We start from the raw sequence: 27,031 nt of genomic DNA, 5'->3' as shown, positions 1-27,031 counted from the left end.
CAAAATTTTGCTCGGTTAATATATACAAGTCACCTTTTCTGTGGAAGACTGGAAGACTACAGTGAAAACAACTGAAGTATGACACAGCCCAAATACAATACTAAAACCGAAAACCCTGCTCATAGCAAGGTGTGTGCTTAGGGATGCCTTGCAGGCTGGCACCTAAAAACCAGATCAGAGTTCAGAGGCAAAACCTTACTTGTTCACCCGTAACTCAAATTACGGCTGAATTAAAACATTTCAGATACTTCAGATGGCTGGTTTGCACTGGGAAGTAGGCTGATTTGTGAAAGCTAAATACAAATAAGCTGAAGTCTGTGCAACTCACAGCTCAAATCTGCACATAGCCAGCACAGTGTTCTCCAAACATATCTGAAAAGCACTTTAGACGTGCTCATTTATTATATAAAATAAAAAAATGCATTTAAATCTCTAGGATCCATTAGTTTTAAATTTGCCTTATCACTGAAGTTTTTTCATCGAAGTCGATGGTTACAGCCAGGTATTGCCACTTAAAGAGCTCCCTTTGGTGCAATGGCAACACAGGTCTTGGGCAGGATTTAGTTATTTGCAAACAGGTACCTGGTATTATTATGGAAAGTTCAAGTTTCCTGAGGTGGACAGATTTGTATCTGTTGGCAGATACAGCACATGGATTACATGGACTCTTCTGAAGCCATGGCTGAAGGGCAGAAGTGTGACTATCTGTAGTCCCTAACATGGCCCTGAGCTCTTCACCAGTGGCAGGGAAGGGCCACCTTGGGGAGCTGGTGCTCCCTGGGCAGTGCTGGATGCCCCTGACCTGGATGCAGCCAGGGCTGTGCAGCAATCTTGGAGGTGCTACGGCACCTAAAGTGATGCAGGGGAATAAAGGGAGCCCAGGTGCATTTAGTCCCAAGTGTAAGCCAGAGCTATCAAAATGCTGCCTCCTGTCAAAAATGAGGAAGCTGTGTTCTCCTCACCCTCAACACACTCAAACACCATGGAATCAAGCACAGGTAAAGCAAATAAATTGCCACTGTGCAAGAGAAAGCCTGCGATATCCATAGTGACCAAACCACAACTGGGAACAGGAGGCTTCAGCCAGCCCTTTTTACTGCATCAAGAAACTAAATGAAGGCCCAGGTTCAGCCACAAACACACATAGAAGATATTTTTACAGGAATTCAGAAATATACATCACTTCAACACCAGCTGAAATTTTCAAGTTGCCTGCTGTTAAAAAAAAAAAAAAAACACAAAAAAACCCAAAAACAACAACAAAAAATGTTACTATCAAGGAAATTCTGAAAGATATCATTTTCTGGTGACAACAGGCAACTTTCCAGGAAATTATTTTCATTCATATCTAAATAAAAATTTCAAGTCACAAGTGAGGAAAAAAAAAATTATACATAACCACTAAATAACCTTAGATCATATTTAATTTTTTACTGGAATCAGTTCAACTGTGTTTTCATCTTTCAGTTCATGAGTTTTTTCATATATTTATGAACAATTAACTGCCTCCATATGGAAAAAATGTGAAAGTATTACTAGTTTCATTTTCATCATGACTATATGAATACTACTTTGCTATTGCACAGTATCATTAACTCTATATTATCTTCTGGATTCTCAATTTTATTTGTTATACTTTTAATCACTTTTTTTTCCAGTGGGAATATTTAAATTACTCTTAAAAATTCTAACCTAAGCACGCTAAAGATGTTGAAAACCTACTGTTTGATCTGCAATCTTCCCTCTTTCTCCACTCTCCTTTGTGGAACACATATAAATGCTTGGGTATGATCACAATTTTTTGTTTATATATACAGTGAATTTTTCTAAAAGGTTTATGGCATATAGATTGAAACCGAGTTGTGTTAAAACAATACATTAAAAAATCTGTCAGAAATAATATCAGAAAATCCTCTAGATCAAACTACACGATTAATAGCTGTAGCCAAAGAAACAGTAGTACTGGACCATTAGAGTAAATTTTCATGGATACAGTTTTTAAGAAAATGCATCAGTAAGGTTTTTTTGAACAGTATTTCAGTGTATCTATCATTCCTTCAAAAAGGGGACATCTTGCATGCACATACATTGCTCTTTATTTTGGTACTTCTTGCAAATCTTTCAGATAAGATTTCACCAGTGGTAGTGATTATAAGAGCTGGACATATTTATGAAGGGAGGTCAAGGCTGGAGGATTTTATGTTTTGCTCTGGAAAAATAAAGACAACTAATGATCACATTGATGTCTTTCAGAAGAGAATTCACAGGGGAACAGCCTGGCTGCCAAGAATACTTTGTTCCTTGTGCTTTCAATTCAGAAACACAGGAAAAGTTTGTTCCATTGGTCAAGAGAAGCACAACTTTCTTGGCAAATTTTAGTGATAATAATAAGTAAGTAGTGATAATAATAAGTAACCCTAATTTCTTTAGGGTAACTTGGATCAGCCTTATGAAAGATGTTGAAAAAGAGAGACAAATTTTATTCATCATTATGTAGCATTATGCAACTGAAGTTAATAGCAGAATAATGTTTTCTTTCAGTAAACGTCTTCTTGGATTTTGTTGGGTTTTTTTTTTATCTAAGTTACCCTATTTTACAGGCAATCTGTTTTCCATGTAAAGAACAATCCAACTGTATCCTGGCAGTTACCTCCTATCAGATGAGCCTTTTCTATAATTTTTTATATATCAAGATACATTATGCAATACTGATGTCTGTTTACCTATAGTCCATGCAATTTTTTCTTACACTCATGAAAACATTAAAGTCTGCCAATCTTGCATGATACAGTTCCTAAAATGTGTGTGATACCTCAGGAAAGGGATGTTATGAACTTTGTTCTTGTCCCTTACATGTAACCAGAACAAGGCAACCAAAAGTCATCCCCCGTATTGCACTATTAGGATCTCTCCAGTGTTACATTCTGACACTTTTATCTATATTCTTGATCATTTGTCTTCTTTTCTTCTGCTGCCAAGCAGTACCACACACATCCCTAAACCCCTCCATAATACTCTCCCATTTTTCAACATTAACCTGGGCTTTCTCCTGTTCTATTCACCCTCCAGCTCATAGACTGCAACATGAAGTGCAGGAAAACACAAACGTTAACGAGCTGTACCTAGAGCACTGATTGTTCTAGTAGTGAAGCAAAGTGTTAGATTTCATTTCCAGTCTGTAATCAGAATGTAAGGCTTTACACATCCTTGTGATTCTCAGGTATCACACTGCCTTGGCTAAGCTTCAGTGTCCATGTTGGAGTAACAAATGCGTATTTGTCAGTACATTTTAAACAAAATTCCATCCAATTAGGAAGCATGCCACAAAGTTTTAAAAATAATGGTGTGCAATTTAAAGCAATTAACTAATGCAGAGAAAATATTCTATTAAACAAAGTTCAGAAAAGGCATTTGTATCTTTCTTAAAAAAATGAAAAGAAAAATGTATTATATTACTCAGGAGTGCAACTAAATAGAAGATTACTCACCAACATGCCAGGAAAGCTCCTTAAAGAGAATGCCATCTGAATGTGATATGTTTATATAGGAGAAACTTTTCCATTTTATTGATCAAAGCATTATTCTACAGCCTAGCACACACTGAGCTTCGCAGCTTCGTATTTTGCTTTTCAGCATAATTTTTAGAACAGCAACTCATGACAATTTCAGAAAGTAAAAAGAAATAGAAAAATCCCAGGGAACTGATCAGAGAGATGGCACTGGTTAGCAAAGTAAGTATGCTGAATAACTTATCCACAACTAAGAGTATTGGAGAGACTTCCACACTGCTCAAAATCATAAGCACAGTACATGATAAAAATAATAATATATCAGATGATATATTTACATTTACATTTACTCAGGTATGCATAATACCAAAAAGCACCATAAAATGAAAAAGATATTTTGAAATACAGTAATTAAGGTGGGAAAAATAAATACATGTAAAAAAAAGATAATCCAAAATGAAACAATATACATGTAAAAAAAGATAATTCAAAATGAAACAATATAAAGAACATTAATTGCACTATAAATTACCTCAAGACTTAACACACATTACTCTATGAGGTCATTTACTGGTGGACATAAGAATATTTCCACTGATTTCTGTCACCTTTAACAAGTTATTTTAGCTGTAGAGAAACATTAATAAGGGGGAAAAGAGAAGAACTCTGGGAAGCATCCAAAATTAATCTATCAGTTTTTAATTTGAAAAGTAACAACTTCAAAATATTTAATTTATCATTTAGATCTATTTTAATACTTTGGTGCTCTATTTCCTTACTTTCAAATGTCACTATGTGCCTTTGTATTCATAAAGTAATGCATAACTTTCTAAATCTTGTTGCAGCTGAAACCTTCCAGTGTAGATAACTCAAATTTTCGTGAGAAAGGTCAGTGCAATATATGAATGCATCATTTTACTAAAGGATATGAGACTTAAAGGTATCATAGAAACAATTTCTCCCTTAGAAGTGTCATGTTAAGATTTTTGAGGAGTACATTATATCATAACTAATTGCATCCCTTTTTAACTTCACAAAAAGTAATTTCTTCTGAAACAGCTCACTTGCTATACTCACCTCTTGCATAATGAATAAGAGCTGACATATATTGAGATGGGAGACACTAAGAATCCAATGCATTTCAGGACTGGCAACAAAAGTAATGCTGCATTCTTATGTGTACTGCAGCCTTTTCTGCATATAATTGCTATAAACCACAGGACCTTGTGAAAAAATTACTCTGATCTACAAATTGTAGTAAACTGGATTTTCAACAAACCATTATGAAGGAGCCATGCCTAAGCCACATGTAACATTTTGTTTTCTCAGTCTACCAAAACCTGAGGGGAAGGAAAGAGCATTCCACTTTATTTATTTGAATTCCAGAAAGGAAAAAATATATTTAATTTTCTCTTAAGTTACTAAGAAAAAAAAATCATTTACATTAGTTATTTAAAAATTATAATAGATAATCTATTATCTATTGAAGCTACTCTCTTAAATCCAATAGTTTATCTAGCTCTGAAAACAAATTTTGGACTTTTGTGGTATGAATATAAGCTATAGTAGCTACTCCTAAGTGACAGTATGTGTAAACAGACCCTCAATGAGTGAGATCAAAATTTCAGACTCAAATAAAAATAAATTTATCATGTATACAGTGCATAACAGGAACACTTAATCATATTTTTTCAATTCCTTACCTTTAAGTAAAACATTATGGCAAAGATAATCCCAAAATAGTCCAAAACCAGGCCACATGCTAGATAACAAAGCCACAAGTTGCCATCAAAGAAAAGATCAGTTTCATGTCTTGCTGCCAGAAAGGGCTTGAAACATCAGAGAGGCTTGAGCTCTCCTCCAGAGGGAAGGTGAAGCTTATGTCATTCTTACCAATGGGAGCCCATCGTCTTCCCAGCTGGAGGATATTAATACTTCTCACTGATACTCAGCATCTTCTTGCTGTGATGGTCTTCATAGCCCAATTTAAAAAAACCACACATTCTTAAGTCTATGTGTTATTTCCTCTGCATTGTGTTATCATGAGGAAGACTGGTTAAGAATTGAGATAGATACATAGTTTTTTCAAGACATTTGGACATACCTTTTCATTTCCTTTTCTAGCATTAAAAAAAGATTTTTCTTGTAGCTTCAAGTATGCAGGATTTGAAATGCTGCAAGATCAAGGGAAGTGAGTCAAAGGAATAAACGCAAGTATTGCCCTCCTTTCTGCTCATCAGGGAAGATAATTGTTATCAAATTCTAAAACTAAAGAATATATTTGTCGATTTAAGTGAAATCTGCTGTTGCACAGAGGATAAAGCTGGCCTTATACTGATGCTATTTGGTAAGAATTTCACTCTGCATGAATGAGGCAAAACTGTTGTCTTTTATCTTACTTGGACTCTGCTTAGACAAATTTGAGAGAATAAGAGTGTTTATGCTCTTTAGCTTTATATCCCAATGACTTATTAATCCATAAATCAACAAGAATGTGGAAGTGGAAGATCCTATGGTTTTGTTTTTTTTTTTTCCTTGCTCCCCTATTTTTAGAATATAAGAATAAAAGGTGTAGCAACTACTTGAGATTCTTTCACTACTGTCTGCTATTCAGGGGAAAAAAAGAGGTTAAAAAGTAACCTCCCACTTGTGGCGATTGAAGCTATTTGTTCAGTGTTATTTTTATAGGCTACTTGTGAAACTAGAAGGCAGGTGTGAAAGCTGAGAAGTTCGTTCTACTCCTCATTGCCAGAAAAGCACAGAATAATACAATAGCATATTTCTGTATTCTGCAGCTGCACGAGCTCTAAAAGTCACCACATGAGAGGGAAATGGTTTGGACAAAGTTTCCTTTAAGGGTAACTTGGTTATCTACATCATTAATAATATTGTGTCTGTTTCAATGAAAAGTCACCAGCTTATCCAGTTGCAAAACTAGGCGAATTGCTGGAGACTTATGATATGTAATTTGCATAACATTATTAAGGCTTTTAAAAGTTTCACAATACAAGCCATAGCATCAAGAAGCAAAGAATCACAGGAAACTTATTCAGTTGACCTCCAATGCACAAAAATAAATTTCATTAAGAAAATCAGCATTTTTTTTTAAAATGTGATGCTAAGGTAAAGTAGATTCCAGACAAGCCTAAACAATTAATTTGCATCCTCACCACACCTCAGGGATTACTGAAAATACAGTATCACCTCAGTTAAAGGAGAAAGATAATAAAAATAGTTCTGAATTGTTTTTCTCAATACCGACCTGCTGCCTCACCAGGACAATGCAGAGAAGTTGTTTCCTCCGAAAGGCAGCATGCCAGAGGCTGAACACTGCTCAAGCAGCCTCTCAGCTTCCAAGATGAAATACATATCAGAGACACCTTAACTGATCACTATGCTATAGAGTGGTGTTCAATTTCTCCCTAAATCTGTGTCTTAGTTTTATGCTTTCCTAACTGTTTTCAATGTCATCATCAAGATTTAACCTTTACATTTTCTAGAATAAACTTTGAAATGCAAGAACTTTTTTGTTCAAAATGAGAACAGGCCAATCTGACAACATTAAGATGCTCTTCTTTCTTTTGACATAACAAATTTACTTTTTAAAGAGAGTATTTAAGATAGAAGATGCAAAATTGAGAGTGGTGGAAGAATTTTGCATGGAGAAGGAGAAGCTATGAAGGACCCAAGATGGGGAGCTATAGATAGACAGAAACTCTGGAGTATACTTAAGCTTTCTACTATTTGTGCAAAGTCTGAATCTCTAAATTACTGATTTTTGTCTTGTTGGATTTATGCATTTGATCATATTTTTGAGATGTTCCACTACTGCCAATTTATCTACACACGGTGGTTGCAGCATCTCCTGAAGATAACAGACATTGATTCCCCTTGTGAGACAAAAGCCTTCATCTATGGTATACCTCATGTATTTCTGCTAACTGCTGGTGGATGCTACCTTTACTATCAAAAATAGAAATAAAGTTTTTTTATATCATAGGAACATATGCTTATAAAGCCACAAAAAATTTAGAGGGCTTAAGGCCAATGCCATTTTGGAAGTTATTTGCTGTTCATTTTCAAAACCGGCAAGGACAATTGTGACAAATATGGAATGAAAATGCATGGAAGATAAGTAAATTTTATGCACAAAAGAAATATTTAAGAGAGTACAATGAGAAACAGATAAAAGCAAAGTGAGACCAAATATATATGCATGCGTGGAAATACTGATTGAGAAATCTAACTGCAGTGATTTCTATCCTCCCATCACAACCGAGCGTGTACTAAATGAATAAACTGCTACTTGACATTTTCTAAATAAATATCATGGGAAGAGTACTTATTTTACTTTAATGAATCATTTCAGCCTCTCCAACAGAAAGTAGTTGTGATGAACTATAATCTGTTCTGGGAAATGTAGTTCTATAATGGAGATATATATGGATTGAAATATGGGAAGTTGTGTTCTCCAGCAAGTCTACTTTAAAAGAGATTCTGATTCATCCATGCCCACTTCTACTTATATCTGATCATAGCTGTTGACATACTGTATCTGCCATGCTGAGAGCTATTTCTCTACTAGAGGTAAGAAAGCCATATGGTTCGTGGATGACTATGAATTTTTGCAAGGCAAACTGAACTAATATGTGTATATTTTTTTTCCTGTAGCTATTCAAACAAAACTACACATTTAGCAAACAGAACATTTTCAATTCAATGGGATATTTTGGCCCATGTAATACATTTCTAAGAACTGAAAGTCTTCCTTAAATACAATCACAATTGATGGGTTAACACTGACTTTCTGCATTAGTGGTCATCTCAATCACCATGCATGGTTAGATAGAAACAAATTCACTGTACTGATTAAGTGAAGCAGCAAATAAGACTTGTCTTGTTCATGGAGTAGAACCAAAACAGCTGTTTTTGTTTGACTGATGCAGATTCAAAGGGCCCCCAATGGTATATCTCATAAAAAATCAGCAGGTTATTTGAGGGGTTATGTTCTTTTTATTACTAAAATTTCTCATAGGAATATCGTAGTTATACAAGGAAATTGGTTTGACTATGTGCAATTACAAACAGGGAAAAAAAGTTCTTGCCAAAGGCAGGTGTAAAATAGCATTTTACCATCCTTGTTAAGGCACAAAAAAGCCATGCCAATGATTACACCAAAGTCCACAATTTAGACAGGCAAAGTTCACAATTAAGCTGAAATTCAGTCATCCAGACTGCATCTACAAATATTTCCTACTAGAATATCTGCTGTCAAAAAACCCTTTCATAACTGTGACATGATAAGTGGACCAGGACAGGCAATGTGTTCAGGGGAGCTTGCAGAGGGTACCCTCTGTGCAGAATGCTGCTTGATGTTCAGACACAGTGGAAACTGGACAGCTTTCCTTGGGATCAGATATGAATCCTTCTATTCAGGGATATGTTTCTGATATCACATATACCAATTACTATTGAAATAAATTGTTTCATGTATTGGAATTCATTTAGAATATTACTTTTAGTTTGCCACAATGGACCTTGAAATTTTTGTCTTGCTTTGGTAACTTTGTTACCAACAGCTTGGCATTGCCAACAATATCACAATTAATATTTGTGGGATCCTGCCATACACAAATGTGAAATCCCAATCCCATTAAGTCATTATGGTTATTACCATTGATTCAGCAAGTCTTGGATTTGACTGTGATTTTATGTGTTACATAGACAAAACACATTCTCCTCAATACCTCTGTCAAGAGTAGTCTATGCTTGCTGATTGTTAAATGCTTGCTTAAAGCACTTATGACTTCACTCTAAGTGTAATTTCAATTTGCACCAGGAATTTAAACTCATTTCAGAGGGACTGGAAATTCTAAAAAGTTATTAGAGGTATGCCCTATACTATTCCAGTGCAAACTAGATATATGACTGACTAAATGCAAATAACACTTTATAGTACTAAAATGAAAAGCAAAAAAAAAAAAAAAATCTAAAATAAAATCAACAAATTTATTTGACAATCCTAGATTTTAGTTCATGTGTTACTGAACAATGGCATAATAAATGCATTCTTTAACTTAGGAATATTATGTCAGATCATACAGGGTCTGCCTCGAGCACTCAGAATTAAATCTCTGATGTATAACATTCTAATTCATAAAACTATTAAACATTGTCTGAGTCCATTTTAACCACAATAACATATGTTTTGAAAAGCATGCAAAATGATATGGGGAAGAACCTTTGAAACATAAATGATATGATCAGCTTAGCACAGTAAAAATAACTACAGACAGTAAAATTAAAATTTGCGGTTCTGAAAAGAAGGGTTTTGTGCAAACCATCTGGAAATTACTTGAAAGTATTGCTATATTGCGGAAAGCACAGAAATAGAAAACTTCTACTCTTCCTATTTTACCTGTTTTTCAGATAAAACACAAAGATGGAAATGCAACAAATCAGAGATATGAACGGCTGATACCTCAAATACACGTGCATTGTAAAATATTACTGTCCATCTTCTGGTCTACCTCAAGCTGCTTTTTAAAATGTCCAGTACCATCAGTATGCCCCCTTGACACATCCCACAGTAGAAAACATTCAGTTACTAATACTCCACATGAGATTTCTCCATCATCTGCCCTTGGATCTGCACTCGGTCACATTGAGGTGACCATTGCTCCTCGCAGGATGCCCGCTTGCAGTCATCTACTACCTAAATGGCTGGAGGTATCCAGTGTTTTATATTTTGTTAGTGCTCTGCCTATGTTGCTACTGTGAAGCAGAGATACAAATTAAAAAAAAAAAATTGTTACAAAACACTCTAGGGCTAAGAAGGGCACTTGCATTCACAGCCGTGCTCTTGGGCTCACACCACCTAAGGTGACGGCAGCACTTAGTCCCCTTCTCAGGGCTTTAATTTGGAAGAGATTCAAGTATCACCTGCTCCCAAGGCACATTAAGCCTGTGTAAGAAAGTGCCGTAACGAAGCAAAATTGGAAACAAACAGTAGGTTGTCATCGAAAATTAGAACCCTTTAAGTTTGAGGGAAGTTGAGGCCGAAGCACTTATAAATGGATTTATGGCTAAACGCCAAGCTGTACGGCACCGGCACCGATGTTAGAACTGGGACACCAGCAGCGGCAGGAATTAGGTTACGAAGGCGACAGAAAGCGGGGCGGTAGAAGAAAGCCCCCTTTCTGCACCTCCCGCCGGCTGGAAGGGTCTCCCCACTGCCTTGCCCCGGGCCGATCCGTACCGGCCCCACAGCAGCAGGTGGGGTCGGGCCGGCGGGGACCGCCCGCCCCGACGGTGGCGGACGCCGGGCGGTTTGCCGGCTCCGCTCCGGGAGGCGAGGCGGGCTGGGGCGCGCTGAGCTCTCATTATGACACTGGGCAATTATTTTATTTCTCCGGCAGACGGTGTTTCAAACGGCCGCGGAGGCGCTCAGCCAACCCGCCTGCGAACGCCGGCCTCTGCGTGGCGAGAGCCACCCGTGATCGCCCCGGTGACCGAGGGCAGCGCAGCAGATGCGCCGGGCACCCACCCCCGCGCTCCGGGGGCGCGCCCGCGGCGTGGCAGACGCGCAGAGCCGGCGCGGGGAACGTGCGGACTCACCTGCCGCCCGCCCCTCCTCGGCTGCCGAGCTGCCGCCCCACCGCCCCTGGGGGCCGGGCCGTCCCTCCGGAGGACTGGGACAAGCCTGGCGGAGCGGCGCGGCCGCTCCGACGTACCCGCACCCTCCCCGGGGCGGCACGGCGGCCGGGAAGGGAAAGCGGGGAGCGGAGCAGGTGGCGGTGCGCCGCCAGCCCCGGCTGCCCGGCCCCTCCTCGCAGGGCAGCCCCAGAATCACGCGCTGCCAAAATTTAAATCGCCCCAGCACTGCGGCTCCGCGCGCAGCATCCCCCTCCCGCCGCTCCCTCCGACCAGACCGGTCACACGGGGGGGTGCCAGACCGCGGCCGCCCCGCTCAAGCATCGGGCACTCCGCCGCGCAGCCGTCCTGCCCGGGCTGTACCGAGGCGAGACCCTCGCCACGGCGACACCGGGACGCACCGGTGATGGGGATGACACCACAACCGACGGCGCGGCTGGCGCGCCCTCGCCCCGCTGCCCAGGCGCCCGGCCCCGACGGTGCGGTCCCCGCGCGGACCCGCGGCACCGGCACCCGCCCGTTCCCTCCGCTGCTTGTGCGAGCAGCCCGGCGCGCCTGCCGCCCCGACGGCGGCCGCTTCCCTTGCCTCCCCTCCCTTGCCTCCCCTCCCTCCCTACCTCCCTCCCTACCTTTTTCAGCGCTGACATTCTAGTGCATTATTAACGCGGCGGGTGCGGGCTGCGGCGGGTCAGGACTAAGGAGAGCCGGGAGCGGGAGCAGCGGCGCGCGCCCAGCGTCCCCCGGCGCCGCTCTCCCGCCGGGGCCGCCGCGCGCCGCTCGCCCGCCCGCCGCGCGCCGCTCCCCCCGCCCCTCGCGCCCCGCGCGCACCCCCGCCCTCGCTCCCGCGCGCGCGGCAGCGGCGCCCCCGCCGGCTCTGCGCAGCCGCGCGCCCCCTGCCGGAGCGCGCGGGCATCGCGCCCGCTGAGGGGGGCCGGGAGGGGGCGGGGCCAACGCGCGGCGCGGGGACGCCCTGCCGCGGTCCTCGCCAATGGCGGCGCCCAGCGCCGGGACCGACAGGCGCGGCGGCCAACGGGAAGGAGAGCGACAGGCGCGGGGCCGTGGGGGTGTCTCGGAGAGGCCGTGGGGCCATGGCCGGGAGCAGGAGGAACGGTGAGCCAGCGCCGTGAGGGGCGGAGGGAGGTTGGTCCCGCCGCGCTGCTGCCGGAGGGAGCCGAGGGGCGGCGGTGACGGCCCCGGGCGCGGCTGCCCTCGGCCGAGGTGTGTTCCGGCCCGGGCGCACCGCGCTGCCGCCGCGGGACTCGCTTGTTCCGCTCCTCGGTGCCCTTCCCGCGGGGGAAGGCGGTGAGAAGGAAGCCGGGCGAGCCCGGCAGGGGGGAGGCGGATGGACAAAAGTGGCCTCGGTGGAGCCTTACCGCCGCACAGGCGGGGCTCTGGGTGCCCGGGGCCGCGGAGACTCCGGGGCTGAGCCCTCCCGACCTCCCGTCCGGCCCCTCTGCCTCGGAGGGCCGGGCGGGTTCTGTGGCCGAATATTCCTGCCTGAGGGTTGGGAGAGAGTAAATAAAATCTACTTCTCTAATCATAAAGTATTTTAAGATGACACCTTTTTTCCTCAATACGCACACACATGCGTGCTTACTTGTTAGTGACCTTCTATTTCAGCTTATTCAAAGTGAGTTATCTCGCTTCTGAAATAACTGTGGTACTGTGCTTGCAAAGAATAAAATATCTGCTATCCATGCACAGCTTCAGTCTATTCCGTTTATCTAAATGTTTTCTAAGACACAGCACAGGAAGACCGCAATAATCAAAATACAAGTGTTCCATAAAGAAATATATCGTTCTTAAGAGGTGTCGAGTAGAGCTGAGCTGTCAGAGAACTGAAGGCTTGCATCCTGTGCTTGGCTTTGGCGTTTACAGACAGTTCCAGCATCCTGAAACTGGAATACTTCATGGGGGGATAACAGTTTGAGAGTGAAACTGATCAGCAAGCGTTAATGTTTAAGCTCTTTGCTGACGGATTGCAAGTAGAGATCGTTTGAAGGAGGTTTAAATACACAGTAGTACACTGTAGTTTACATGCAGATTTCTTTGCGAGAAAGGGAGAAGGAGTAACTGTTTTGCTTCTGTGCTTTGGGGATGTGAATTACAAATTGATGTTTTCTGGAAGAAAGTGAATTAGGAAGAGTGAGTTCTTGCACTTGTGAATGAATGCATGGCTCTAGAGCTGAGAATGGGGGAACTGAATTCTAAAGCTCTCAAATTGTTTAAAACTGAAGGTCAGATAAAGAGCTACTTGTTTTGCTAGCGTGTCAGAGAAAGCTAGAATGATCACGCTGAGTGCCTGACTTTACTATGTAAAGGTGGAAATCATTCGTGTTGTATTCAGCCATTCTAAGGAGCCATGACTTTAGATTGGGAAGAAAATACAGTGAGAAATACAAGGATGTCACATGCTCCCCTGGGAGGAAATAAGAAAACCGGAAGAGTTTGGAACCTAATCTGATCAACCTCTGCAGCCCATAGCATATATCAAAACTGTTGACTTTCTGTTGTGAAACATGTGTTTTTGAAAGGACAGGTGTCCTATAAAAGAGCTGAGAAAGAAGGTTTAGGTGCTTGTCTTTGAGGTTAGTTTTGCTGGTTTTTTGTAGGAGTACCTTGAAATGCTGAAGACAGATTTTTGTCTGCATGACAATAGAGCAATTAAGCTTTTTATTTTGTCTGGAACTGGGCCGTAATACAGAATAAACGGGATGGTCAACAGCTTGTCGGTCATGGGTCTAATTGTCAGTGAAGGGAATCTAAATAGTGAAAAGCCAGTAGAGCAGGTAAGTGAAATGCACTTCACTCTGCCAGGAAAGGGTGCTACAGAAGTAGTTGAGAAAGTGCTTTTTTTTTTTTTTTTTTTTTTTTTAAGTTTTGTGCGGCTTTTTTGTTTTTCACTTGCTCATGTACCAGTGATTCGTGACAGGGCTAGAGGTACTACCGCTGTCATTCTTTGTGCTATCAACAAGATATTGATCCTGTCTGGGACAGCTGAACTCCTCATTTGTTGATGTTAAACATTGACAATTGCATCTTGAAGGCTTTAGTCGTCATTCTTGAAAGTTTGTGCCAGCCCAAAATAACACTTTCATAAAGGGTTGTATAGAGTGATGTTCCAGCTGCTGAAAGGTAGAGTTAAGGTATTGATGAAGGTGTAGTGTACATTATTGATATAATTGCTAGTAAAAAGTGGTAGAAAAGTTGTGCTGTACAAGGGAGGATCTAGTGGGACAACAAGAGACTTCCTATTGGAGAGATTAAACTGGAAAGCAAATGTGGACACTTGATAGACATCAGTGACAAATGGTTTTAAACAGAGAATATTGCTTTAAGGAGTGCTATTTTAATCTTTCAGGTGACTTGGGACAGGATTATAATAGTTGTTGAAATGAGATTACAGTTCCTTAGTTTTGGTGTTTTTTGTTTTGCTGGGTTTTTTTCTAAATGGCTATATCACATATTAAACATATTCTTGCAGAAAAACACACCATTTCTTCCCTTTTTTTAGTTTCAGAGAAGCATTGATTTTTAGAGATCTTGAGGTTATTCAAATCCTTTTCTTATTTTTGTTTTCCAAACTCAACATAATTTTGGCAAATACTTTGATGTTTTCCCGGGAAAAAAGATAGAGGCCTTTTTTTTTAAAGTGGGTGTGTTTTCTTTCATCATATAGGTTTATCAGTAAGGGAAATATTAATTGCAAGTGGAGTTTGATGCCTGATATTGTTTTTTCTTTTGTGAGAAGTATCTTGCTTACCTGGCAAATGTGATTGAAGATTTATTACAGCTTACCAAGATGTAAATTCTGTTTGGATTGTCATTGGCTAAATTACAAATAACTGGGTGTTTTGTGATTAAATGTAGAATTTACACTAGACTAAGTGTACTTGACTCTGCCATTGAAACCTTTTGTGGAAGGAGGGAGAAAAAGTTTTGGTTGCTGACCTTGATGAGAAATGCAGTCAAGGAGAAAGACCAAAACGATAGTGAAAGTAGCAGAAATTATACACCCAATGGCCTTCTCTTTATAAAGTCTGCAAGGGGAGCACATGCTCACATGGAGCAGTGCCTGACATGATGTGGTCTTTAAGGTTCTGTGTTTTGTGTGGGTGGCTGTTTGGGATTTTGGGGTTTTTTGGGAGATGGAGTGTGTTAATGTAGGGTTGGTTTGTTCTTAGGAAGTTCAAGCAATTCTTACGTACTTTGCATTGAGATAGGATGGTCCCCAAGGGTAGGTAGGACTGTTTAAGCATGCTAGGGAGTGATTATATTCAGGAGCAGGTGTGTGAATCTGTGTTATTTAGTAGAAGTGGTGGAGGTGGCGGTGTGTGTCGTTGAGGTGTGTCTGTTTGTAGCTATTTTGCCTTTTTAAACATTCAGTGTGTAATGCCTTTCACTCAACACTAGGTTTGCTCTTGTTGTAAATAGATATCTGGAATCTATCACCTCAGAGCAAAGCCGCTCACATACTCACCTGCTACTAGGATGAGGGAAAGAATCAGAAAAGGAAAAGTGAGAAAGCTCACTTGGTTGAGATGAAGATGGTTTAATAGGTAAACCAAAATCCACACAAGCAAAGCAAAAGAAGGAATTCATTCACCACTTCCCATGGGCTGGCAGGTGTTTAGCCTTCCCCAGAAAAGCAGAGCTCCTTTACTTGTAATGGTGACTTGGGAAGACAGATATCATCATTCTGAGCATTCCCCCTTTCCTTCTTTCCCCCAGCTTTATATGCTGACCATGTCAACATACGGTTTGAGTCAGCTGCTCCACACATGTTCCCTCTCAATTCCTTCTTCAACTTCTTCACTGGTAGGGTAGGTAACAGAAAGGGCCTTAAGACTGCTCAGCAATAACGAAATCATCCTTGTATTATCAACCCTATTTTCAGCAGAAATCCAAAACACGGCCCCATACCAGCTACTGTGGAGAAAACTCCAACCCAGCCAAAACCAGCACAGATTGTTATGGCAATATGTGGTTTCTTATGTTTTAAGTTATGTTTAGTTCAAAAGGTTGAAAACTGCTCTCAAGAAGTCTGGATTTCTATGGGTTGGCTACTGACTTAAAGTAAAACTCCATATATGTCCAGAAAGAAAAGAAAAATTCAGCTGCTTTGGAACTTCCAGAAGTTTTATTGTGATGGGATGTTTGGTGTAATATTGATTTCTGTTATATGTATATTAGGGATGCTTGCAGAAGTTTCTTGATTTTGTTATAACCAAATGTTGAAATCACTGCAAAGGGTGATATATTTACTCTTTGAAGAAAGCTATGTAGAAATTAAATTAAATTTATGTTTTATATAATATAAATTTATGAAGGTTTCTTTTGAATAATACTTAATGCACAAATCTGTTGGACTTTTCTTTGTGCTCAGTGATACTACACCTGCCAATTTTGTGGTTTGGTTTTTAAATACTGATATATTTACCATCATTTTAGCTTGCTTCTTCTCATGTGAAACTGTCTGTTTAAAATTTGCAATTTTTTTCTCTTCAGTAATCTGAAGTCAGAATGAGTTCTGGGATTTTTGCATTTTGCTTTTTGATTTTTACTGTTTTCAGCTATTTTGATGTCTGTTTTCCATATTACTACTATCATTTACCATAACATATAACTTTAGCCAATGTGTGGCATAGTTCAGTCTTCACTTTTAGCCATATGCTCTTTGCATCCAGATTTAGGTTGAAGTAAGATTTAAACTTTCTGAAACTTTACACCTGTGTTGGCCTCAGATTGGTTTCTGAACAGTGATGTTATAAGTGCACAGCCCTCCCCCTTCCCTTCCCCATATCTGTCCAGAAGAGAGAGTAAAAAAGTCTCATAGAATTACAGAGTACACTGAGTTGGGAGGGAGCACAAGAATCATTGGAGTCCATCTCCCGTCCCTGCACAGCACCATCTCCAAGAATACACACCATCTGCCCAAGCTGTCCAAATCTTCTTGAGCTCTGTCAGGCTGGTGCTGTGACCTCTTCCCTGGGGAGCCTGTTCCAGTGCCCAACCACCCTCTGAGTGAAGAGCCATTTCCTGATACCCAACATAAACCTCCTCTGATGCAACTTCAGGCCATTCCCTTGGGTCCTGTCACCGGTCACCACAGAGAAGAGATCAGGGTCTGCCCTCCTCTTCCTCTCACAGAAGTTGTAACTGCAGTGAGGTCTCTCCTCAGTCTCCTCCAGACTGAACACACCAAGTGCCCTAAGCCAACTCCTCATATGGCTTCCCCTCAAGGCCCTTCACCATCTTTGTAGGTCTCTCCTGGATGCTCTCTATCCAGAGAGCTTTGTATGTTTCTTACATTGTAGCACTCAAAACGGCACACAGGATTTGAGATGGGGCTGCAGCAGTGCAGAGCAGGATAATCCCCTCCCTTGCCCAGCTGTGCCTGATGCCCTCCAGAACACAGTGGGCTCTCCTGGCTGCCAGGGCACTGCTGACAGTCTTGTGCAGCTGTTGTTTACAGTTGGCTCAACTCAGTGGCCAGAATTATGATTATTAATAATAATAATAATAATAATAGTCACCAAAGTTCAGATTTGTTAAGGGTGTATGAGATATCTTTAGATGTTTTTAGTGAGGTCTGTTTGATTTTGCCAAGTAAGAAAAGGATAATGGTGCAGTATGAGAAAGATATTTTTAAGTTTTGTAGAAGATGAATAGTATGCACAAATTGAAACTATAGTGAAGATGCTCTGTTTTCCCAGGACTGCAGTAGCAGTACACATTTTGCAGGGTTTCACTGCAAGGCAGATGGGGTTCTTATGAACAGCAGAACAAAATCCTGGTGTTCTCATTGTGAACTTCTTATCATCTTTGTCACGTCAAGTTTATTAGATGTCTAGGAGCTTGTGGCTGTAATTAACGTGGCCTGCTGACAGATCTCTAAAACCTTTGCTGAGACAGGACGGCACTATCTATTAGTCAGATTCTTGTTGAACTACAAGTCATGTAGAGTTTACTGACAGATGTAAGATCAGTCTTACTGATTTGAAACTGCAATGTGACAGAGACTGTGCTTGGTCTAACTGAATAAGTTTATTTTAAGCTAGGAAGAGAAAATAAATGTTGGCTTTTTCTAGCAATAAGTTACTGTTTTGTATCTGCAATTGCTATGAACTGCGTAGGTCTGGAGGCTCACAGGTCAATCTCTCTTTGTAATAACTCTCCCTTTGTAATAACTGCTTAATTTAGGTGAATACATAGATATGGGGTGGTTAATCACTATATTCTTTTCCTTTTCTCCCTTTCAATCTTACTGATATGTGCCATATGCTTAAATAAGCTGCTTTGAGCTGTTCAAAAGTTCTCTCACAGACAGGAGAATTCTATATTACTGAGTTTTAGATAACAAAGTGGGTTTCCATGTGCTATAAAAAGTAATGCTAAGTAAAAAGGTAAGTGAAGACATATTTTATCAGCTACTGCCTTAGAGCACAAAACTGGATTTTTTTTTCCATTGTGGTTCTCGAACCTGTAATAAAGAATATGACAGGTGTAAAATTAGGGCAATTAGCATCTGATTTTTTTTTTGTCTTATGGGATGTTGAAGACTAATAGATGCTGTTTCAGTGAGAATAATGTCAGTGGTCTTGAGACAAACCTTGATAATATGAAGTTACTATTACACACCAGATAGAAAATGATAGCATCCACATTTCTTGTGCAGCTCCCTGTGACGTTTTGGTTAACAACCAGACTGAGATGCAGCTGATACCTAGTAGTTCAAGCACAGAATTCTTGGACATTGGATACAATTAACTCCTTCCATTATTTCATTCCCAAACAGTACATGTGGATTCTTTTCACCATTAAATATGTAATAATAGCTTTAGCTGTTAAAACCATCTGTTATGTGTAATGTCAATGAGACCAATTGTAAACTTGTAAAGAGGACCATTCCCACCTTGTGTAGATATCGTGTGAAGACCTGTACAATTTTTTCCCTTTAAGATGTCACTAATGTTTTGTAAGCATTGTAGAACTAAAAGATTGTCTAAGGAGCTAGTCAAGTTTAAAATAATCAGTTTGTGATATCAGCATTTCACCATGGTGTTTCTACTCAGTCTTAGTTTTGGAATTTTGTAGTTCAAAAAACAAAGCCAGAAAAACCTCACAGCAACCAAGTAACTTATCACAGTTTGTGGGAGAAATGGGATGGACAGCCTTTGTTCAAAAAAAGTGCTCTCTTGACAAAGGCAGATAGTTAAAAGTAAGGTGTGTGAGGCTGAAAGACTGCTTTCCAGGCCAAAAGAGATTTCAGAATCAAGGTTTCTAACCTGTAGGGCAATCTCCAATGGGAAACATATTCCTATATAATGTAGGATTCCTTAACCTAGTAAGGAGAAGGACTGTTTTCAATGTTGAAAACAGTCAAGTTTTTCAAATCTGAGTAGCAAACATAGTCTGTGTGTATGTGTCTTATGCCAAAGGCAATTAGGCACTGGAAAAAAACCCTGATATGAATTATGGAGTTCCTCTAGAGTCTTGAAGTATATTAAAAGTGTTGAGATAAAAGTTTTTGGTCTCAGTGTAGGTAGATGTAAAAGTACATCTTACAGTCATTTGGACAAGATAGAGTAGTACACTTTCTGGCCTTAAGATGCAAGTGAATTCTATTTTGAAATATGAAGCTGAAAAATTACTTGGTGTCTTCCTTGAGAAAGCATGTCATAAAATAGCAGTGCTGTTTGGAAGGAAGCACTATAAATTCATAGATAGATGTGATTTAGTCTGAAGTATGGAGACTGAAGATGTAGTCAATGATCTGCAGAACAGCCTCCTCTTTGACTAAACACAAGATCTTGTAAACTGCTAGCTTCTGCATTTGTCGACAAGTGCCTCTTGAAAGAGACAGTCAGCTTCAGCCTGAATTTTCTGCTGCAGGTCTTGCAGTCCTTGCTTTTTTATCCTTTTTTTATCCTTTAGCTACTGTTGTAAGAGCCTGTTACCATAGCTTCGCCTGCAGGATGAGGACTGCTTGCAGACTGGGAATGCAAAGCAAAATACTGTACCCATTCCTGTGTACTTAAAACTGTACTTTGATCACAGCTAGGATTCTGCATATTTCACTATTTTTCCCCCTGTTGGAAAGATCAATTTTGTTATTCCCATGATACTGCTACAGTGCTTTGCTTTGGTTTGCATGCGCTATCCATGGTGAAATGGAAATACATCACTCTTGGCAAAATTTTTGACCTTGCTGATAGCAAGAAAATCACATTTTATGTTTCTTTCTCCTGACTTTAACAAGAGCATCCCATCTTAGATGTTGGATACACTTTTTAGATTATCTGAACTGTCAAGCTACACAGAATGTAATTGCGTGTCACTGCATCGTTCTTTTTCTCATATCCCTGCATAGCGTGAATGTTTTTGGTAAAAGTGAGGGGGAGTGGGAAAATTATACCCTCTTCAGTTGCCATGGAATGTTTTGTAATGGTTAATTGCTCTCTTTCTTCCTTGATTTTAATCTTTTGGTAGTTGCTGAATTGGTATCCCAAATCTGGGAATCTTCTCTGCAGCTAAGTGATCCCTACTCAGAGGATTTTGATTTAATGACTTGAATAGCTATTCATTTCCCTCAGGACTAGAATATGTTGTGCACACACACAAGCTCTCTTGACTTAATTCAAGCCTTTGGTCTCTGCCACTTCTAGCAATGGTTTGGGGTCTTTGAGCTTTCAGCTGATTCCTTTTTGTTTTGCTTGTGCCATTTTGGCTATGGGGCTTGATGATTGGAGGTTTTGGTTTTTTCTGAGGTCAGTGTGTGTGTGTGTGTGTCTTTTGCTTATATTGGGAAGTTTAGGTCAAGGTTAATAAATTTAATTATCCTTGGAGGTTCTTTGTATTCATTTCCGTTTACTCTAACAGGGACCTGTACTTAGTGCACCATCATCTCTACTGAGTACACCTTGGGCACTCAGAGGCTCATTGGCAGAATTGGTGTCTTGTGTACGTTGAGGTCTCTGGAGCGGAGTCTAATCTGCTGGCAAAACAGGCAGCATAACTTCAGACTGAATTTTGCCCTGGTGGCTGAAATACAAACTGAATGCCTTTATCTTTGTGAGGCTTGCAGAGCCATGACCCAAAAATCACTGTGTTAGACCAAATAAACACAGAGCAAAGTAATTGTTCATCAGTTTGGCCAGCTGAGCAACTCCTTCAGAAAGAATCCAGAAGACTCAAGCTATGAAATTCAAACTATCCTGTATGGTTAAAGGAAAAGTAAGCTTTGTGTGGCATAGTTTAAAGGAATGAGCAGCTCCTGGCCTGAAGTTGTCATCAGTCTTCCACCTGCTAGCTGGTAAGAAGAGCAGTCTAGCTAATACTTTCTGTCTGTAACAGTCTTTTAAAATGCTTTTACACTCCGTTGCTCTGGGTGCTGATAAACGCAGTCATCTCTTTTTCAAGAGTCACTGTTTTTTGGGTGATTCCTTGAAGATCTCTCGTCAAGAGTGCCCAGCCATGATTAGGGAAGAGGAGATGATCCATGCAATGGGATTGTTATACCCTACTAGGCAAGGCCCTCCGCAATTTGCTATAGTTGATCCTGTTCTGAGCTTTGGGATTAGACTGGGTGGTGTCTGGAGATCCCTTCCAGCCTTAACAGTTCTGTGATTTTTATGATCATGTTTTAAAGTAACTGTCCTGTTGTGCCCTTCATAGGAGATGTGGTACTTGCATGATAAAAAAGACTTCAAGGATTTAAATCCATTTGGATATTGGAGAGTAATTCTTCACTAGCAGAGATGAACTGAACATTTTAATGAAGCCTTGTCCATATGTTCTGCATGAATATTATCATTCTGTCTGCTCTTTCCGTCCTTTTCCATTCTGCTGTGCTATCTTTCCTTCTGCTGTAGCAGAAATAGCATATTAGCACATCTTGCGCATGGGATGGTTTCAGAAGAAGTTCCTGATTCTTCCATTTTTGGAAAGCTTCTGTTTGTAGGAGAGACAAAGACCAAGTAGGGCAACTTGCAAGCTTCACAGAGTTCAGTGCTCCCAATGCCACTTTACTTAGTTTTTACTGCCCAACTTCCACTTAAGTAGGCAGGAGGCAACCAAATGAGAAATGTGGTGGGGGTACTTACAGTATGGATGACAAGTAGCTAAAAGTATGTGGCAAGCATTCTTCACAGAAATGTTTTTGAGAAAGCTGTTGCTGCACAGGAACGTTTCTGATGTTGTTCAGAACTTAATTTGTTTCATTATTCAGCATGCTTTTGTTACAGTCTGTATTCCTAATGGAGTTTTAAGTCATGCTAAGTCCTGTTGCCAATCCCAGAATGTTCATAAGTCTGCAGTGCTATTTTAGTGTGTTTGTGGATAGTCTGCTCATGTATATAATATGAATTCAGTCAGGGTGTCAATTTAATAAATAGGTGTCAAAAATGCATTTATTTGAAGCAGGCTCCTTACTCTTCTTGTAAAATTGGTAGTAGAAAGGTCATGGATGTTTATGGATGTTCACAATTTGTATCAGTAGTCAGCATGTGTTCTGCATTGTATTTCTTAGAGTTACACTTTGCTTTCCTTACATGATGTCAAACTGTAGACACCTGATACTTTTTCAGTTTTCTGATGTATTTGTACTTCACTCTTTCCAGACTTGAATTGTCAAGAATTAGCAATGTAACTTGTTTGGTACCTTTTGCAGCTTGTTCTCATGTCTGAAAATACTGACTCCTTTTTGTCACTGAGGAATTCCTGGAAAGTCAAGTGTTACAGTGTTTCTTCAGCTCATTGCACAGTAGGAATATTTTAATGGTGTTACATGTTTTCAGCTGGAAAGTGATTTTTTTCTTTCTTTTAAAATTAAATGAAAAGCTTAATCAGAATCAAAAGACCACATGAACCTGTACATTTCCTCCATCAGTTATGTTGTCAGGAAGACATTGTTAAGAAATAACCATATGGTTTTTAAGTTGACCATGCTATGGCTATGGTGAGAGTAAGTCTTACTGCAGTTTGAAACTCTAATAGGTAAGATACATTTCTGTTAGTAGATATTTTTGCTTGAGTTTCCTTTATTGCTAATTTTCTGTTAAGGGGTAGTTATTTTTAAGAGTCTGAGCAGTTCTTACCAATTGGACTGATCTCTGATGCTGAACAGTACCAGAGACATCAGATTTAGGAGAGGTTTTCAATAGGCAAGAACTGCTCCATAGCATCAGCAAGACCATTCTCCTGTGATTGAGCCAATGCTTACGGATATCACACGATACCTTTCTTCCAAATAATTGCAGCGATAAAACCCCTCTGGAAAGAGCTTCCTTTGTCATCTGAAAAATGTTTTGGTAGCTCAGTTCTGAGACTGTTAATTGCACAGCAGAGTGCTGCTTTGGAGCATGCAAAGCTGCTGAGGATAGCAGAATGGGTATTCCTCAGAGCCTAATTTCTTTGTTCACTTATACTGAGGACTACTTTGTTCAAAAGGTTTTGGGCTGCAGGCAGATTTTTATTTTATTTTTTTATTCAGAATAGAATATACTTAGGATTCCAAATAGTTCAAAATAAGGCAGTTTTTTCAGTACTCTCTGGCAATTCTAGGGATACTAACCAAATACAGTCAACACAAAACTGGGAGGAGCTGTTGACTCCCTCTAGGGCAGGGAGGCCCTGCAGAGAGACCTCAACAGGGCTGAGCAATCACCAAGAAGTTCAACAAGTGCTTTATTCTGCACCTGGCATGGGACAATCCTGGCTGTACAGACATACTGGGGAGTGAGATTCTAGAAAGCACTGCCATGGAAAGGGACCTGGGGGTCCTGGTCAATGACAAGCTGAACATGAGCCAGCAGTGCCCTGGCAGCCAGGAGGGCCAACCCTGTCCTGGGGGGCATCAGGCCCAGCATGGCCAGTGGGCAAGGAGGGGATTGTCCTGCTCTGATCTGCTCTGGGGTGGCCTCACCTTGAGTGCTGGGGGCAGTTTTGGACACCACAATATAAGAAAGATATTGAGCTATTAGAGAGCATCCAAAAGAGACCTACAAAGATGGTGAAGGGCCTTCAGGGGAAGCCGTATGAGGAATGGCTGAGGGCACTTGGTCTGTTCAGCCTGAAGGAGACTGAGGGGGGCTTCATTGGTGTTACAGCTTCCTTGTGAGGGGAAGAGGAGGGGCAGACACTGATCTCTTCTCTGTGGTGACTAGTGGCAGGACCCAAGGACCCTGCCTGAAGCTGAGTCAGAGGAGGTTTAGGTTGGATATCAGTAAAAGTATATCTTCACCCAGCGGGTGTTTGGGCACTGGAACAGGCTCCCCAGGGAAGTGGTCACAGCACCAAGTCTGACAGAGCTCAAGAATCATTTAGACAAAGCTCTTGGGCACATGATGTGACTCTTGAGGGTGGTGCTGTGCGGGGACAGGAGTTGGACTCAGTGATCCTTGTGGGTCCCTTCCAACTCACCTGATTCTGTGATTCTTCATTCACCTGAGGAAGGGGAACTGCTGGGATTCATTGCTTCCTGCTGTCTTCAGAAGGCTTGAAATACATCAGGTTTCAAATGAGGACCTTGTAATATCTAAGTGTCAATACTGCTCACTTCTATTTTGTTATGATTTTTGGAAATTACTTGTTATCTTAAGAGATGACCTGTGTCATTGCTGAGATGCTCTGATACAGATGTGAAAATTTTGCAGGCAGTAAAGAGCTCCCTCACTCCACATGTTGCTGATTCTTCCAGTGTCTGCTGAAAACTCCAGCCAAGTGGATGTTGCTTTCATGAATCTTTTCACTGTTCCTACTCTAGATACTTCTTTCTGAGCAAAAGAGATTTTTATCAAAGAATAACCTCCTCAGTATTTATACCCTCTAAGGCAGGCATTCTATCAGCTTGCTTTCTCAAGCAAGGGTATTAAAGATAGGGAGAGGTCCCCATGGAAATTAGAAGGAATGAATGTATCACAGCAGGTCTCATCTTGCTTTCTGAAGTAATGCTATTGTGTGTATGAGTATAGTCCCACAATTTTAAAAATGGAAAGGAAAATGTCATGTAATATGGGGGGGAGATGACTAGGGATATCAGATTTCAAGGTGGGGAGCATAAAATCCAGTGTAGTTATGAGGAGGCTGGTCTTCTCAGCAGATTTGGAGTTATATTTGCATATCTAGATTTATCAGTATGTCAGTAATCATTTGCTTTGGAAGAATATTCCTTCAGTACAAGTGCTTGAATGTTAATCTGTGTACCAGTTGTGGATGTGCTAAAGTTAATTTTCTTCAAAACATCTCCTGTGGTGATGTGTTTTCTGTATTTGTGGTGAAAATAGTGTTGATGACTCAGGCATATTTTTGTTATTGCTGAGCAGTGCTTACATGGAGTCAAGGTCTTTTCTGCTCTTCACCCCACCCCACCAGCGAGGAGGCAGGGAGTGCACAAGGAACTGGGAGGGGACACAGCTGGGACAACTCACCCCAGCTGACCCAAGGGGTATCCCACACCGTATGGTGTTATACTCAGCATACAGAGCTGGGAGAAGAAGGAGGAAGTGGGACACGTTTGTCTTCCCAAGTCAACATTGTATGTGATGGAGCCCTGCTTTCCTGGGTATGACTGAACACATCCTGCCCATGGGAAGTGGTGAATGAATTCCATGCTTTGCTTGTGTGCGTGACCTTTGCTTTACCTATTAAACTGTCTTTACCTCAACTCATGAATGGTCTCAATCCTATCTTTCTGATTCTTTCCTCCATTCCATGTGAGGAAAAGTGAGCAAGCAGCTGGGCTGCCTATTGGCATTAAACCATGACATTTAGTAATGGCTGTAGTTTATTAAAATGATGTCGTGTTAGTAGCAGCACTTGGGGAAAGGATTCAGGATAAAGCTCTTGGAAAACTTGCTTAAAAGTCAGAGATCTGCAAAAGGCAGTTAACTTTGTCTCATTACACTGGTTATTTCCTTCTACTTTCTTTAGCTGAGGAGAGTAATTGTGGATTTTTGTCTTTCTAGCTGTAGACTAACCCAGGTAGGGAACCTTATGAAAACACACAGTCACTTGTTCATATCTGTCTATCTGGAAACTATAATCATAGCCCATAGCAAAGCATTCACTCACGTAGTTAAGCATTTACATGGGAAAGCATAGCTGCCAAGGTACACTGGATGTACAGTTTGTCTATCAAGGACTGGTGGTTCAAGGATGAAGGTGTTTTTTTTCAGTTGTGAAGTAATTTATTGACAAGTTACGTGATCGCAAAAGGTTTTTCTGCTAAGCTGCAGTGGGATGCATTCTTCTTGCAACAATTTAGGTTCTTTTCTCTTGGCAGAATTATTTTATTATGAATCTGCAGCAGGTTGCTTGTGCAGTGTCCACAGAATGTATATTAAATCTGAGGTTGCAGTATAGATAACATTTTTCTCCAGATGTCTTTTTTCCCACCCACACATACCGCCATATCCCCTTGATCGCATAGAATTCATGAAACTAGAGATGTTGCTTTGCAATAGATAAAAACTTTTAGTAACAATTTATACTTCAGTATGTCTTTTTAAGTTATTGAAGTGTACATGTATATATTAAAAATATAATGATTTTGTTAATAAGCAGATTATTTGCATATATTTATTTAATCAAATGATACTTGCATTTGACTAACTCATAGCAGATTGTCGGTGTCGTCAGAAATGGGCCCATAAGAAGAAGAGGCGTATGAGAATACTGATAATTCTGTAGAAATAACTGGTTACCATGTGTTTCTGCTGCTGTCTACTTCTGGTTTTTCTGTGTGATTAAATCGTTGTGGCTTACTGATTTTAATGAGTAATTCAATTGCGGTGCCTCTGTGCCAGAAGAGACCTGCATTTTGAGCAGCCTTATGACACTTGCATAGAAAGATTCTTGTTTTAAAAATT

General features: G+C 40.8%; 2 protein-coding genes across 7 annotated transcripts in view; one reads left to right on the top strand and one right to left on the bottom strand.

Annotated features, from left to right (window-relative positions):
* The window catches only part of DLGAP2 (DLG associated protein 2), a 452,231-nt gene extending 440,279 nt beyond the window's left edge, over window positions 1-11,952 (bottom strand). For 4 of the 6 annotated variants that reach the window (XM_068183587.1, XM_068183591.1, XM_068183590.1 and 1 more), the window contains exon 1: window positions 11,792-11,952. In XM_068183587.1, coding sequence (XP_068039688.1) covers window positions 11,792-11,809 — 18 coding nt within the window. In that variant the 5' untranslated portion in view covers window positions 11,810-11,952. The remainder of the gene's footprint in view (window positions 1-11,791) is intronic. The other 2 variants (XM_068183609.1, XM_068183588.1) reach the window with 2 other exon arrangements.
* Window positions 11,953-12,148: 196 nt separating this feature from the next.
* ERICH1 (glutamate rich 1) overlaps window positions 12,149-27,031 on the top strand; it is a 65,971-nt gene continuing 51,088 nt past the window's right edge. The window contains exon 1 of the mRNA XM_068183615.1: window positions 12,149-12,272. Coding sequence (XP_068039716.1) covers window positions 12,251-12,272 — 22 coding nt within the window. The 5' untranslated portion in view covers window positions 12,149-12,250. The remainder of the gene's footprint in view (window positions 12,273-27,031) is intronic.

Source organism: Anomalospiza imberbis, chromosome 3 (genome assembly GCF_031753505.1).
Source record: "Anomalospiza imberbis isolate Cuckoo-Finch-1a 21T00152 chromosome 3, ASM3175350v1, whole genome shotgun sequence".
Classification (NCBI taxonomy): Eukaryota; Metazoa; Chordata; class Aves; order Passeriformes; family Viduidae; genus Anomalospiza; species Anomalospiza imberbis.
Note: the sequence above shows the minus strand (reverse complement) of the source record. Positions and strands in the feature narration are given on the sequence as shown.